Source organism: Salvelinus alpinus, chromosome 17, assembly GCF_045679555.1.
Source record: "Salvelinus alpinus chromosome 17, SLU_Salpinus.1, whole genome shotgun sequence".
In the NCBI taxonomy this organism is placed as follows: Eukaryota; Metazoa; Chordata; class Actinopteri; order Salmoniformes; family Salmonidae; genus Salvelinus; species Salvelinus alpinus.
In genome coordinates, this window is record NC_092102.1 from 17046547 (window position 1) to 17064070 (window position 17524).

The window sequence follows — 17524 nt, forward strand, 5'->3', positions numbered from 1 at the left end:
AGAAGTAGCCCAAAAACCCGCGACCAATACCATTTTACCTGGGACATTTCAAAGTAGCCCAATTTGACAGAAAACCTTGAACATGTGTGTATTGGTATCAAACATAAGACCCACATGTGGTTTAGGTAAAAAGCAACATTAGAAATACAAATTTTTTTTTGGGGGGGGGGGGTGTACTTTAAAATGACTAAAGCCAAATTGAAACTGTAGACAATTATAATGGACCTACATTCATACCGTTCCTTGATAATAATCACGAAAATTAAAGTAAGACAGTCAGGGAGCATCGAACATTTCCAAATCAAAGGACGGGGGACTATTTTTTGCAAATTATGACACAAGAGGAAATAATATAAGCAATTTTCAGTGGAGCCCTCCGGACTTCTTTGAATACTGAATTTAGCCCCCGAGACGGGCAAAATGAATTTGACACCCCTGGCTTAATGAGTATAATTTACGTATTTGAAGCGCTGAATATAGTAAATCCACTAGGTGGTGGCAATGAGCATGTATGATGACTATCACCACTAAATTGCATCTGAAGAAGTCGACTTTTTCTAAATCAATAGCAAGATGGCGGCCACCATGAAGAAGACAGTTGTAAGTTAAAATCAGTTTTAATAATTCACTCCGATCTCCATACAGGCGCCACACCACTGTCATTCGTGCAGTAATGATCTAAGACACGTGCTCTACAATTTAGTTTGTGAATACATAAATTCATTGTCTGATTTTGTTTTTATTCGTGATCTACTCGTGCGTTGTTTGGATCACAGCTAGCGAGCTGGCTAGCCAGCTAACGGTAGCGATGTTAGGGTAGTTTAGCTAGTAACGTTAGCTGGTTATCAACAAACGACTCTTAGCATCTATCCGCGATTTCCTTATTAAACGTTAAGCTACCATGGTGGTTAGTTTAATGATAGCTAGTGCAATTTGAAGAACGCGTTGCCAGCTATTTTGCTACTACACCCTAGTTTTAATGTAATTTATATGGCTACACCTAGCTAGAGCTCTCGTACTGGGCTGAGACCTCTGAAGTCCTAGCCATTCTGGGGCACGTTCAGCAGGACTGAACATTCAGATTGAAATGGGCTATGTAGATCAAACATGCCTCTGACATGTAGATTAATAAATAATATCGTCTCAATTCATGGAATTTATATCTGCAACTTTCGAGAACGTTTGGCAACTGAACATGGCCTGGCTCGTTATCCTTTTTTCTTATCCCTTATTCAGGCGTTGTTTAGCTAGTAAGTTGGCTAAGTAGTGTTGTCAAATATGGTTTAGAAACCCTGTGGTATTGTTCTGTTTAAAAAAATATAACGTTAGCTAATTATTTGGCTAGCTATGCAGTTAGCCAAGCAGCTTTGACTATAGCTATATAGGCTCATTTTGGACAATCTCTATTGACTTCCCCTTAACAGGCAGTTGAAGATGTCAATGTCACATTTGAGGACCAGAAGAAGATCAATACATTTGCCAGAAACACGAATCGAATGACAGAATTCAAAGATGAAATAGAGGCAAAAAAGGTAAGGGTTAATTATTGATGAGGTAAATCTGAATTAATTAGATTTTCTTTACTTGTTTCTTCTTATTCTAGTACATCATGTTGTCACTACTGTTATATTATATAACCAACTATAACCTCTCTTCTCAGAAATCTCTACAGAATCTGCAGGATGCCAGTGATGACCTGATGATGGCTGAGGATGACACTCTGCTCGTCCCGTATCAGATTGGCGACGTCTTCATCAGTCACACCCAGGAAGAGACCCAAGAGATGTTGGAAGCTGCAAAGGTATTGTTATTATGATTTAGTAAGGCAATGTCCACATTATTCTGACATTTTAGAATGTAATAATTTGTTGAATGCCAAAGCATAATTGCTCTTAAAGGGCTAATCAGCAGTAGAAACGATAAAGCGGTCGCCCCACCCCTGGTTCAGTAAAAAGCTGAGGGATGGGGCTGGAGAAATGTAACCACTCAAATTCATAGACATAGCTATGGATGTAAGGACTGATCATCCATGATATGTTAACCCTGTTTTGAGGCTATATAGTGTTTGTTGAAAAAAAAAAAAAAAAAAACTTTTCTGGTTCTGATGGGGAACAACAGTTGAACTAAGCTCATGAGGTATTTATACGTTATATTCTTGAAGAATCAATGGGTACATATCATTCATTTATAAGTTACAAAAAAATTGATGTAGCAACTGCTGATTGCCATTTTAAAGTGGTAATGCATACTTCTTTTTACACTTTCTGCATGCTTTTCCCCCAAAAGCATGTAAAAAGAAGTATGCATTACCACTTTAAAATGGCAATCAGCAGTTGCTATATCAATTTTTTTTGTAACTTATAAATTAATGATAATATAATGTCCCCATCAGAACCAGATTTTTATTTTTATTTTTTATTTTTAACAAACACTATATAGCCTCAAAACATGGTTAACATATCATGGATGATCAGTCGAGTTTTCTCCCCTAAATTACAACAATTCTATGTAAAATTGAGGTCCATGAAATTCACAATTAAGTGCTTGAAAAAGTAATTGAAAGTCCTTGAATTTGACCTGCCACTGTCTGAACCCTCTATTATATGACTTGTGTAGAAGTTAGGTGTGTAGGTCTACCTCGGAAATCGAGATGCCTACTCCTAAGGCAAACACGTATGGGTTATTTAACGTTGCATGGGTTATTTAACGTTCCAATTTTAACGTTGCATAATTAAGCCAAAGGCCGGGATATCAAGGCATTATGCTTTACCCTATTACTAAGAATACAACCTGAATAATTGTAACCATTCTGATTTATTAACATGCATTTTTTGTAACGACAGGAACAACTGCAGCAGGAGATCAAAGACCTAGAAGGGAAGGTGTCGGCGATACAGCAGGTGTTGGGTGATCTGAAGGTCCAGCTTTATGCCAAGTTTGGGAACAACATCAACCTGGAGGCAGATGAAAGCTGAGTGCTTTCTAATGTGCAGACTTTAGCCTGGTCCCAGATCTGTTTGTGCTGTTTAGCGTGACACTGAATCAATGCTTATGATTATAGGAGTTGGCAAGATGCCACAAACAGTCCTGGGATCAGACTAAGAGGGCAACTCTCTTTACACATGGACTTTTCATGCAGCTCACATATTATCCAATCCACACAGTGCTTGCCAAACCAACGTGTTTGTCCTTTTCTCAATACCAACATGATTTTTCTCAGCAATGGTTTACAATGGTGTATTGTCTTATTTTGTATGAATGTTGGTGAATGTATCCCATTTTACTTTGTGAAGACTCGTTTTGGTGGTTTGTTTCCCCCTGTACTTGCACTGGGTCTCCCCTATGGACTGACACAAAATACATCATTGTACAGTAGGCGGCCATAAAGAAAAACAACCCAAGGAAATATATTTGGTGTGTTGGAGCTGAAGAAACTGTGAAGTTTGTTTATTTGGATCTCCATTAGCTTTTGCAGAAGCATTAGGTACTCTTCCTTGGGTCCACAAACAACATGACAAGTAACAAAATACTGATAGACAAGGACAGTCACATACATTTTAAAATACAACGATACAAACAATACAACTAAAAAAATAATACAGAATAAACTGTTTGTGGTTGAAGAAAAGGGAGCAGAGGCAGCCACTGTTAAGACCCCAACATGTAGGCAACTGTATGTGTATACCCCAAAATGTATCTTAAAGGTGCAATCTATAGTGTAATTTCTTGTTACAAAATAGCTAGCTGGACTGACGAAAGGAATCTTTGCGAGTGTACTGGGCATTTGTCTTAAATGTACCCACGTTTAATTTTGTAAGTTTATGTTTGGAGGGTGGATGGGTGGGTGTATAATGCGACTGTTTAGCAACCCAAAATGTTGCGTGTTCGAATCTCGTCGCTGACAACTTTAGCATTTGTACAAATTAGCAACTTTTTAGCTACTTTGCAACTACTCAGCATGTTAGCTAAGCCTTTTAGCTAACCCTTTAACCTAACTCCTAAACCTAACCCAGCTAACGTTAGCCAGCTATCTAACGTTAGCCACAACAAATTAGAATTCGTAACATATCATACAAAATGGATGGACATCCATGAATGAATGAATAAATACCATACGGAACATAACATACTAATTGGAGTGTCTCGGACTTACATACAGAATAATACGAAATGCTCTGAGACCAGGTTGCACAATAAGGAAATAATGGATGCCAGACAGATGCAGGAGGAAAGTGTGCTGGTGCTGCAGTTACATGAACCCCACTGAAGGGGGCAACAGGAGAATGCTTGGTGTCACAGTCTGAGTCCACTCACTAATATTCAGCCTCAAATATGACTTTTGTCTGGTGGAATCTTCACAAGCAAAATCCTTTTGTGAAACGTGAAATAATATTCCTTAAGGTCTTTGTTGTGCAAATATTCCTAACAGAAAAGGCATTTGACAGATTGTTGAAGTCTGGTAAAATCCTTCCAGACAGTACAGATTTTGATAGTGTCTATACAAGGGAATCAAAGCTGGGAACGAGAGATTGAAAAAAACTGAAAGCTTCTATATCAAGGCCATCAGACTGTTAAATAGCCATCACTAGCCGGCTACCACCCTGTTACTCAACGCTGCTACTACCCTATATACTTTAATCATGTTTACATACTGCTTTACTCATTTCATATGTATATACTGTATTCAATTCTACTGTATTTTAGTCAATGCCACTCCGTCATTGCTCGTCCTAATATTTATATATTTCTTAACTCCATTCTTTTACTTTAGATGTGTGTATTGTTAGATATTACTGCACTGTTGGAGCTAGGAACACAATCATCTTGCTACACCCTGCTAAATATGCGTATGTGACCAATAAGATTTGAATAAACTAAGATCTGAAATGCATCCAATCCATGTACTGCAGCCCCATACACAACATAATACACAGACCTCATTAAAGTGTGCCCTGAAGTGTGGACTGCTTGAGCTAATAAAATATCAGATAAATAAATGTAGGGTTTGAAGTTGTGGCAGACACCTCTGGAGGATCGAGATCTCAATTAACAAGTTCCTCTGCCCCCCAGGCTTCCTGTTCAGGCATTCACTGGTAAGATTAAGAGAACCACACACACACACAGGCTTGGCTTTATGCACAGCTTGTTAAACCCTGGCTCATGGAAATCGGAAATCACTGGACTTATTTCCCAGATGGCCTTGTGTGTGTTCTCTTTTCCTCCTTCCCCCCCTTCCTCACTCTTTATTTCTCTCTCTTTCTGTCGTTCTCCCTCTGCACTTTTAATAATTAGCTCACTAAAGAGGAGATGCAGATCTGTGTCTCTATGCGGATCTTTGTAACACGGAGCTGTGTTCAGGCAGAGACAGTTTTTACATCAATGATGTGACTTCCATTCAACCAGGTATTGAAATTAAATTAAATGATGTCCATAGCAAATTTGTAGGCTATTAGTTAACTACTGGTACCTGATTACCATATACACCCACCCCCTCATGATACACTACCCTTGATGCTAGAATTAGTCAGAGGCTTTAGGTAATTTTGTCCACACAATCAATTTGTTGTTATTCATTTCATTGATGGTGTCAGTTTCTAGGGTAACTGAGCGCTATTGATTTACATTGTAACAGCAGAAACCCTCCAGGTGTTTCTGTGTCTATTACTAGTACAAGTGCTACATAGTATTCACCATATCCTTTTTTAATTTAAATTTACACCAAACAACTTTTTGTTATAAGGGAAAGTGAAAGACATGTCACTGTGCCTTGATTCCTTCAAAATGCAATCTCAATTATAGAAAGAACCATCCGAGACAGTCAGCTCAATAATTAAAGAGCAAGAGTGAACTGCTCCCTGTCAGGCTCCAGACACAGAGGGGATTGTGGTGGTTCAGATTTAGAACAGTAGGCCATCACATTCACAGCACCTTAACTGGCTTTCAATCCCCTAGTGTCCTTTCACTGTACTTAGCCCATCAACACACATTGTGAAAGTATATGAGATGAATACTAGACTGTACTGTAGGCATTTGTTTCTGTTCATTGCGCCATATAGATATTGTATTCATCTATTCGGTTTGGCTCACCTCATTGATCAGGGAAGTATTGTGAAATTCCAATTGCTAACAGTTTCTGTATGTTTTATGCATAGCCGCGGGAAGTAGGGGTGCTGAGGGTGCTTAGCGGACTGATAGCCGTTTGCAGTGTGGGCAAACCCCACCCGTCAAAGATAAAAAAATATATTTAAGTGCCTTTGAACAGGGTATGGTAGTTGGTGCCAGGAGCACCGGTTTGTGTCAAGAACTGCAACGCTGCTAGGTTTTTCATGCTCAACAGTTTCCTATGTGTATCAAGAATGATCCACCACCCAAAGGCCATCCAGCCAACTTGACATAACTGTGGGAAGCATTGGAGTCAACATGGGCCAGCATCCCTGTGGAACGCTTTCGAAATCTTGTAGAGTTCATGCCCCTGACAAATTGAGACTGTTCTGAGGGCAAAAGGGGATGCAACTCAATATTAGTAAGGTGTCCTTAATGTTGTGTATACTGCATGTTACTTTATTAATATATTCCATTGTGAGGGGTACTGTATCATGTAGTTTAGTATTATTGTACACTGAGTATACAAAACATTAAGAACACGTGCTCTTTCCATGACATGGACTGATCAGGTGAATCCAGGTGGAAGCCATGATCCCTTATTGATGGCACTTGTTACATCCACTTCAATCAGTGTAGATGAAGGGGAGGAGACAGATTAAATACATCTTTTAAAGTATTGAGACAATTGAGAGATCATGGATTGTGCATGTGTGTCATTCAGAGGGTGAAAGGGCAAGACAAATTATTTTAGTGCCTTTGAACGAGGTATGGTAGTAGGTGCCAGGCACACCGGTTTGTGTCAAGAACTGCAACGCTGCTGGGTTTTTCACACGAGACAGTTTCCCGTGTGTATCAAGAATAATCCACCACCCACAGGACATCCAGACCACTTGACACAACTGTGGGAAGCATTGGAATCAAAATGGTACCAGCATCCCTGTGAAACGCTTCAACACCTTGTAAAGTCCATGCACCAACGACCTGAGGCTGTTCTGAGGGCAAAAGGAGGGGGTGCAACTCAATATTAGGAACGTGTTTCTAATGTTTGGTATACTATAGTGTGTATTCATAACTGTAGTGATCTTGAAAGTCCATTTATTTTCAGCTGTATGGATAGACCTAACACAAACATATACAATTGTTTGTATAAATGTATGAATCAGTGCATGTGGAGCTTCTGATTAGAGATGACAAATCCTTGATTTGAAAGTTCATTACTTCATGGCTTTTGTGTGATAAAATACATACTGTACTGCACTGCAGTAGTTGACATGAGAGAGGGCTAGGATCCATGGTTTTGTCAGCTCAATCATAACAGATTATGGCGCATGACAAGTAAGTGACAGCAAGAGGATTTAGGAAGTAGTATCATTCTAAACCTAAAGTACAACAGAGCAAGATGCAGTTTAGAGAGAGGTTCAGCAGAGTCAGTGAGCATGGGGATCAATGTTGTTTATCATCAGTCTGAATACTATATGCAGTGTCCCAAAGTGCACCCTATTATTGGCCTATATAACCCCAAAGGGCTGGTCAAACTAGTGCACTACATAGGAAATAAGGTGCCATTTGGGACGTAGATAATGTTGTGCACTGATTCAGGATGTCGCTCAAATGTCGCTCAAAGTCCATATGGAGCATCAGCTTAAGAATTTGTTATTGCCTGAGAGCTTTGATGTGAATTAATTTAAAGGTAAATACATTTCCATCACTTCCTGTGGTCTGGGAGTCAGGTTTGCCCCTTTGACATCAGCTTCCATTGTGATGTGATCTTCACTGTCATCAGCTTTTTATGTAGAGTGATATTAGAGCTTGATGTTCCTAGCAGGTATATAGTCTTTATGACATTTATTTCACTAGCCCATGACAATAAGATCACTATGGTGGTTTATATCAGCATAATAGGTTGAAAGACTGTACATGTATGTACACTCTAAAAATGAGGGGTTCAACAAGGGTTCTTCTAAGATCCTCAAAGTTATTTGAAGAACCTTAGTGTTCTTGGCACTGAAAATTACAACGGTTCTTCCAAGAACCCCATAGGTGGTGGGGTTCATTGAGGAACCTCCATAGTTGGTGGGGGTTCTTGCAGTAACCTAACTGCCCACCTGAAACATTTGAATTTGAAAGGACAGCAGGTGCAGGCACTAACCTTAAATTTATGAGATCTTAACAGTTTTCAGTTAAGGTTTGTCCCTTATATGATCTAAATTAATATTGTTTAATGATGATACTATTTATTTTTTCATATTTGTGCAATTCTTTCTAAAACAGAAAATGTACACAATTCAATGGATATCAATCAACAAAGAGGTAAGAATATGTAGGCTATAAGAATATGTTGAAGGCTAGCTGTATTGGGTGCAGATGACTGAACTCCTCACTTGTGTCTGTGTCTGCAGGTATACAGACAAGTAGGCATACAAAGGTATCTCAATTGGTATGTTATGCAGATCACATGTACCATCCTCCTACCTTACCTCTTCAATGAAAATCCCATAGGCCTCTACATTATGGACAAGGTATGTGTATGAAAACCATTATCAAAATAGTTGTTTTTATTCACATTCACCACATGAACCAAACATCTGTATAATTACTATTTTGGGGATTCACAGACTTCACCCTCCCTACACCTCTGATGAATATAACAGGAAACCTGTTCGATCACCATGCACTGCAAAATCATTCTGGCTGTGGATACGGAGAACATCAACACATTAACATCAACACGCCAGAGGATATACCCATTGGACTTGGAGCTCTGCTGGGAGTTTACCTCATATTTAGATTTTTTAATTCTGCTTTGCCACTAAAATCATAATAAACACTGACAACTAAAATATTGTGTTATTGTTATTGTTATGTGTATTATTATTATTATTATTATTATTATTATTAATAATAATAATAGGGGAGGGGTGGTAGTTAAAAAATGAACCCCAAAAGGTTCTTCAAAAGTTTATTCCAGGATCCATTAAAAGGGGTTCTTTGAAGAATTTATAAGGGTTCAGTTTAAATTTGAAGAACCCCTAAAGGATACTCCAAGAACCTTTTCTTGTTAGAGTCTATGAAAGGTCAATGTAGAATTAGGCTCATCCACCACCAGACTCTCTCTCACTTAGTCTGGGAACGAGGTTAATGAAGAATAGGATCAATGTAGAATAGCATCTTACTATTTTAAAATATGTGAATGGGGGTGTTGACTGTTGCTTTGCACCACAAATGCCTTTTCCATATCCCCGGCACAATGCACCAAATTATCCCACCAAAATTAAACACACCAGAACGTCTCCTATAATGAATAACATTAGCTACCAAAGACTGGATGACAATTACACTGCAAAGACCTTGGTTTATACTAACACATCCAATATTTTTGAAAAACTATTTTATAGTACATGAAATGCTTTTTCACGTCAGTGATGGAAAATTTCTATCTTCTCAAGAAAAGGCCCCAAATAGAGATCTCAGTGAGGGTGGCGTTATGGAACTTCCTTTCGTGATGAAAAGGTTTGAAACGTATTTAGAGTGGAGGTCCCCAGAGACATATAACCGATATACACTATATTCAATCTATACATGATATAGCTCTGGGGATGGCCTATCATAATATTCAGTACTCTAAAATAAGATCAGTACAGAGTTAATGCAATTATGAGTCACTTGACTTTACCAATAGAGAGGTTTTATTCTATTCCCCTCCTCAACTCTACTGGTGTTGCTCACTCCAGCCTGAGGTTGATATTGCACCTGGCAAGATTATATTTTATACTGTGACTTTACAATTTCCCTTAACAACACTTCTGGATGTGTTTCCTGATCATTTAATTGGTTTTAACACTCCAGTGGAGTCGGGATTGGCAAATGTGATATAGATGTGCGCCAAGACTGTCACTCTGCCAGTAAGTTTTCTATTAAATCATTTTAATAGGCCCACTAGGTCACTTCATTGTGACTAGCCTACTATGATCCAAAAAAGTGCACCCTGAGTGCATTATGAGAGGGAGAACCTTGACTGAAATGTAATGACAGTTTATCAAAACATATGACAGTATTCGTGCTGTAAGTCTTGGCGTGGAGAATTTAATGAATTACGTTGTGTTGTTCTCGAGTCAACTGCAGATGTTCCTGAGAACCACATAAATGCGTCTAGTGTGCCTAGATCTTGGCACATACATTAGACCGTTGGGCTATCTCTTGGGGAAAGAGTAGACAACTTGATGTATGAAAACGTTATGAAAAATGTGCTTCCACAAAGCAATAGGTACTTGATGTTTACATAGGTGTCCTGGGAACATTTGTCAATAGTAGGCTATTCTTAGAGAGAGATTTCCCTCTGCTAGTCTAGAGTAGGACAATACGAAGTTACATGAACTAAAAGTGACAGTTACAGTGTCGCAGGTATTTCAATAGACATCATAGTTTGAAGCCCTCAATGTAAAGAAGTGCATTAAAGTAATGTTCTCAGATTAATCATACTCCAACTCCAAGAAGAGAAAACATGGGTGGAATGTGGTTTCCTGTGAAGTGTCAGAACCTCTCTGTGGCTAGGAGTGAAGGCCATCTCACAACATAGGAGCTAGTATTCCATTATCATGAAGGCCATCAAACCCATCAGAAAACAGGAAATAGCTGAAATAATCAGCAAGAAAGAAACATTGCTTGACCAAGAACAATTGACACAACATGTTTCAAGTGGCATATTTGGGAGACTGAGTGAAAGGACCAGCAACTTGAAGATACTGTATATTTTGATAGTGGCAGTATAAGTCATTGAGGGAATATGTGTTCTGCACTCTAATCTTCTTAGTAAGTTATATTTAGTAGCATATGGGTTTGGCCATGAAAATGTCTCTCACTGAGGAATATGAAAGACGAACATCCCTCAGATGATCAAATGAAAAGAGGAACATGTTTGGCTTACAGTAGTGCATGCCATTTATCAGGGGGTAATAACAATATTGTATGTCAATTTCATATGCAGTTTCCTTATACCTTTAGGCTATAATATGCATTTTCATATATTTCTAATTTTAATTTGTTAAACCGAAGACGACAATGTGACAATACTAAAAGGATGTGTGGCCTCAATATTGCTGAACATCTGACAAAATGATGCAACAGCTGCTACCTCAATTGCTTTTCTAATTATAATTTCTGTATATTAAAAACTGAGGGACACTGTCTTAATTGGCTTAAATTGCTTCACGCTTTCTACTGAGTCATACCTGAAAACTTTTTTTTACAGTGAACATCACAGATTTTAGGTCTAGCTAATCATTCTCAGAACACAGTCAGAAAGAAGATGTTAAAACAAAATATAATTGATCCATAACCACACTGTAATAGAACACTGTAATTTATACGGTAATTTTAAGTATTATCAACAGTAAATAACATTGAAACCGTTTACTGCACCATACTGTACATTATGGTGCATTGTGGGAAAATTGCTGTATTTCGAATGGTACTTTAATTCCACCACACGGAACCGTAACGTATCTTTAGAGTGCCGAAAACCTTTTGACCACTAGTTGGTGCATGGTATTGTTTTTTCTGGCTCATTAACATATTTTGAGGTGTGCCTTGTAAGAGGCTATGCTATGAGTGAGAATGCACTACCAATTGAACTCCTATGTGGTTATAGTGCCCCATCATTGTAAATGTATAGGGGACAGATTGAAGTGTCAGCTAGTGTTAAATCTTAAATGGTTGAGCATTTTGCCATGTCCTTTTGGTCTGTTTTGCCTTGTAGTCAGTGCCAGTTTGGAATCCTTTGTTAAGGCTTCTTGAAGTGCAAGTGATATAATAAACAAAATATTAATTAATACTGTATATTGTAATACGTAAACATTTAGAAGCCAACCTGCGTGCACCAATCCCATGTAATTACAGTAAGATACTGTGAAATACAAACACCTCCCCTCAACAAATGTCATTAATTCGTACATTTATTCATTCATTCTGATTACGGTAGCATTTCGTTTTTTTTTTTTTTACAGTATAATACAGTTCATTGTACAGCTTTGATACCGTATTCATATTACAGCAGATGTACTTTAATTAAATACAGACTATTAAATATTAAATACAGAATATTAGTTGCCAACGAGCTGCCTGTAAGCTATTGTCAAATTCACGTTAACCCCTTTCCAGTGCAAGGGAGAAGACACGAGTGGCGGTCGGTGCAGTTTAAGATGAGGGAGGACTATAGTTTTTTTAGGAGCATGGCCTTATTTCTATATTCCATTCATCCAGTTCAATGTAACATCGTTAGGTTTAGGCTACTACATGATACTCAAATTTTCCTTAAACCCATCATGAGGTTGCTACAACCTAGCCTATGAATGAAAGTTTACAACTTAGGTGCACACAGGTCGAGAAAGATTTGAAGTGACAGACAGTGACACATTCAATAACCCTTGCCTGCAGCTAGCTAATTAATGAATACACCCCTGATCACACGCAAACGGTTCACTTTCATAGCCACATATAAACAGCTCGTTGTATTCCTTCTCGCATCTACACAACTACGCATCTACAACGCTCTTTCCCTTCAATCATGGACTTCAATGCACAACACATCGGCTGACTGTGACCATGCGAAATACCTTTCCAAGCCAAGTCAACATAGCTAACAGAACTAATGTGTTAGTAAACCCACCACAATCATGCATTACAGTGTATAGTCAGTAAGTAGTTTATTAGTTACACCGGCTGGCCCCGGTGACAATAAATAGTCAAACCAAAAGCCTTGACTTGGTAGAGTTCCAGTGTTGGATCGTCATAACCAGCTAGCTAACATAGCATCCCTCTGTTTGAGCTGGGAGTTTGAGTAGGCAAAACTAGATAGCTGCATTTGCTAGCTAAGTGAGTGAAAGTGAAAAAAATAGCTCGCTCTTGCACCTCCTTCATTTAAAAAAAAAAATGAATTTGTTTTAAACTGTTAAACTATTTTATTTTTCTCTTTGAGTCAACTACTCACCACATTTTATGCACTGCAGTGCTAGCTAGCTGTAGCTTATGCTTTCAGTACTAGATTCATTCTCTGATCCTTTGATTGGGTGGACAACATGTCAGTGTATGCTGCAAGAGCTCTGATAGGTTGGAGGACGTCCTCCGGAAGTTGTCATAATTACCTTCTAAGTCTATGGAAAGGGGTGAGAACCATTGGCCTCCTAGGTTTTGTATTGAATTTAATGTACCCAGAAGAGGACGGAAGCTAGCTGTCCTCCAGCTGAACCGTGGTGCTACCCTATAGTGCTGTTGAGGCTACTGTAGACCTTCATTGCAAAACAGGGTGTTTTAATAAATAATTTGGTGACGTGAATAGTTTGATCTAAAAAATGATACATTTTTCACTTTTTATTTACATGAAATTCATTGAGGAGGATGGTCCTCCCCTTCCTCCTCTGAGGAGCCTCCACTGGAAGACACCACTACTGTACAGCAATATACACTATACAACTGTAAGTTGTTCAACGGTAAACAAAACTTTATTTCAGACTGTCAATTTAATCAGATTTAATTTGCAACCGAAAATGTAGCCACTTTCTCGCAAAATGCCACATTATGGGTCTGCCGTCTTAATAAAATGTATTGTTGTCACGTTCGTCGTATGGAGGAAGAGAGGAGGACCAAGGCGCAGCATGATATGAATACATCTTCTATTTATTATAACGAAGAACACTTAACCAAACTTTACAAAACAACAAAACGAACGTGACGCTATATAGAAAATAGTGCTGAACACAAAACACTACACATAGACAATAACCCACGAAATCCCTAAAGAATATGGCTGCCTAAATATGGTTCCCAATCAGAGACAATGATAAACAGCTGCCTCTAATTGAGAACCAATCTAGGCAACCATAGACATACAAACACCTAGACTAGAAAACACCCCATAAACATACAAAACCCCTAGACAAGACCAAACACATAAATCCCCCATGTCACACCCTGACCTAACCAAAATAATAAAGAAAACAAAGATAACTAAGGCCAGGGCGTGACAATTGTCGTAGTAAATGTATTGTCGGGGGGAATCATTTGATGTAAAGAAACATTTAATAATGAAATCTTCCCTTACTAAAACCAATTTTGCGACACAATTTAGCAGATCCTTTTTAAACCACTTCCAATCTCCATCAGCGCTTCATTTTAAAAAGGCACTCTGACATTAATGGAAAATAAATACCTTACAACAACGGAGCCAATCTTCTCTAGCAAGCTAGCAGCATTAGACTGCTTCTTTAGACTCATTTGCAGTAAGAGGTGGATGGTTCCCTTGGTTTGGGTTGCATTAGCATCAGTGATGGAGGGAAAATCGAGTAAGAAAAAGATTTTAGGTTGGTTTGTGTTCAGAGTAGGGTTGGAGACAGGGTCAGGGAGTATTTGCATATCCAGGTGTTTCTAGTTGCTTTTAGTAATAATACTTCTGCCTTGTGTGGAATGTAGCCTATTCCCTTTAGTACACTCAAAAGTGAGGGCTTGCACTCTTCATTTAACAGAAAATGTATTTGTTTATCACAGAAGGAGACAGACTTTCCCCAGAAATAATTCCCCCAACTTGCACTAATTCAGTTATGCACAGTTTGCTTCATAATTTATTTTAGCATCGCATTAGAGTTTGTTGTTCTAGGCATTTAAGAAGTGTCACTCTATTCATAAAACCTGTTTCAGACTTTAGACGAGTGTGAAAAAAATGAACACACGAATTGTCCTTTTTCTGTTTCTGAGTTTTTTATTGTTTTTTTATGTTCTATTTTTTTATTCTGATTTAGACCTAATTGTTGTAAATGTTTCGGTAACACTTCATTTGGATAGTCCCAACTACTGTATCCACTAACCCTATAATCGTAACCCTTATCCTAACCCTAAACTTAACCCATACCCCAGCCCTAACCGTAACCATTACTCTAACCCTAACTGTAACCTTAGCAAGCATTTGCTTATCAACAGTTCATCTGATCTACCTGTCTATACTCTGTTGGACACCTGCCTGAGACGCTAAACTGATTGCTATTCATCCCATTGAAGTTAGGTTAAACACTTCTTAAGTGGCGGTATTGTGATATGTGGGTCGTTCAACCAATTCGGTGCCCTTAGAGAAGTGGAAATTAAAAACAATAATTTTGATTTCACCTAATTTTAACATCCTGTCATAAAGAGCACATGTCACATTTTCCCATCTCAAGAGGTTAAATAAATAAAAAATATATAGTAAGTACCTCTTAATTTATCAGTCCCAGGAATTGCCACAGTGAAAAAGCTGAAATTCACAAATTTCATTAATCTGTGTAACATAGACGCAATGAGTCAAGAAGGAAGTGCAGTTAGTGAGTTTAATAATGAAGAACATGAACTATACAAAACAAAAAAAGCGTCTAAACATGGAAACAAACAATATTGCCTGGTGGGTGATAACAACGGAGTGCTATAATACAAAATTAATTTATAAAAATGCTGTAAGCATTAATATCCAACTAGTCATTGACAACTGTGAGAAGTATATTATAGGTACTATGTCCTGGGGTTTCCTATGAAGAACATCTTACCTTCTGACTTTACAGTACGGAGGGTGTCAAAATGCAGAATTTTGGCACTTTATGTCTGTATTCATATAAAAAATCATATTGATTGAATTCTCAATGTGGTATATATTAAAGGGCACTTTCTATAATATAACAGGCTTTTAAAATAAAATATTGGTGCACGATTTCTATTTAAAATATAAAAAAAGGCACTCATTTTGTGGAACGACCCATGTACAGTTGAAGTTGAAAGTTTACATACACTTAGGTTGGAGTCATTAAAACACATTTTTCAACCATTCCACAAATTTCTTGTTAACAAACTATAGTTTTGGCAAGTCGGTTAGGACACAAGAAATTTTTCCAACAATTGTTTACAGACAGATTATTTCACTTATAATTCACTGTACCACAATTCCAGTGGGTCAGAAGTTTACATACACTAAGTTGACTGTGCCTTTAAACAGTTTGGAAAATTCCAGAAATTATGTCATGGCTTTAGAAGCTTCTGATAGGCTAATTGACATCACTTGAGTCAATTGGAGGTGTACCTGTGAAATCAGCCAAGATGTCAGAAAAATAATTGTAGACCTCCACAAGTTTGGTTCATCCTTGAGAGCAATTTCCAAATGCCTGAAGGTACCACGTTAATCTGTACAAACAATAGTACACACGTATAAACACCATGGTACCACGCAGCTGTCATAACGCTCAGGAAGGAGACGCATTCTGTCTCCTAGAGATAAATGTACTTTGGTGCGAAAAGTGCAAATCAATCCCAGAACAACAGCAAAGGACCTTGTGAAGATGCTGGAGGAAACAGGTACAAAAGTATCTATATCCACAGTAAAACAAGTCCTGTATCGATGTAACCTGAAAGGCCGCTCAGCAAGGCACAAGCCACTGCTCCAAAACCGCCATAAAAAAGCCAGACTACAGTTTGCAACTGCACATGGGGACAAAGATCGTACTTTTTTGAGAAATGTCCTCTGGTCTGATGAAACAAAAATAGAACTGTTTGGCCATAATGACCATCGTTATGTTTGGAGGGAAAAGGGGGATGCTTGCAAGCCGAAGAACACCATCCCAACCGTGAAGCACGGTGGTGGCAACATCATGTTGTGGGGGTGCTTTGCTGCAGGACGGACTGGTACACTTCACAAAATAGATGGCATCATGAGGTAGGAACATTATGTGGATATATTGAAGCAACATGTCAAGACATCAGTCAGAAAGTTAAGCTTGGTCGCAAATGAGTCTTCCAAATGGACAATGACCCCAAGCATACTTCCAAAGTTGTAGCAAAATGGCTTAAGGACAAAAAAAGTCAAGCTATTGGAGTGGCCATCACAAAGCCCTGACCTCAATCCTATAGAAACTTTGTGGGCATAACTGAAAAAGCGTGTGCAAGCAAGGAGGGCTACAAACCTGACTCAGTTACACCAGCTCTGTCAGGAGGAATGAGCCAAAATTCACCCAACTTATTATGGGAAGCTTGTGGAAGGCTACCCGAAACGTTTGACCCAAGTTAAACACTTTAAAGGCAATGCTACCAAATGCTAATTGAGTGTATGTAAACTTCTGACCCACTGGGAATGTGATGAAAGAAATAAAAGCTGAAATAAATCATTCTCTCTGCTATTATTCATTTCACATTCTTAAAATAAAGTGGTGATCCTAACTGACCTAAAACAGGGAATTTTTACCTGGATTAAATGTCAGGAATTGTGAAAAACTGAGTTTAAATGTATTTGGCTAAGGTGTATGTAAACTTCCGTCTTCAACTGTATTTCAATGTGTTCGTTCTCTTTCATTGTAGGTATTTTAACTCAACTCAGGCATTGTATATCTACACAGGCATTATAATGTATCTCTCTGTT

At 38.3% G+C, this 17524-nt stretch overlaps 1 protein-coding gene across 1 annotated transcript; it reads left to right on the forward strand.

The window, feature by feature from the left end:
• Positions 1-499: 499 nt before the first annotated feature.
• Positions 500-3228, forward strand: LOC139542329 (prefoldin subunit 4-like). Its single transcript, XM_071347614.1, has 4 exons — positions 500-600; positions 1425-1532; positions 1661-1801; positions 2844-3228. Exons 1-4 carry the CDS (start codon positions 574-576, stop codon positions 2973-2975), a joined length of 408 nt encoding a protein of 135 aa, XP_071203715.1. The 5' UTR covers positions 500-573; the 3' UTR covers positions 2976-3228.
• The last annotated feature ends 14296 nt before the right edge of the window (positions 3229-17524 follow it).

Excerpts from the sequence above, each read along its gene's own strand:
- LOC139542329 (XM_071347614.1), top strand. The coding sequence starts at position 574 with ATGGCGGCCACCATGAAGAAGACAGTT. Across the intron at positions 601-1,424 it reads CCACCATGAAGAAGACAGTT|GCAGTTGAAGATGTCAATGT; the intron begins GTAAGTTAAAAT and ends TCCCCTTAACAG. Across the intron at positions 1,802-2,843 it reads AGATGTTGGAAGCTGCAAAG|GAACAACTGCAGCAGGAGAT; the intron begins GTATTGTTATTA and ends TTGTAACGACAG.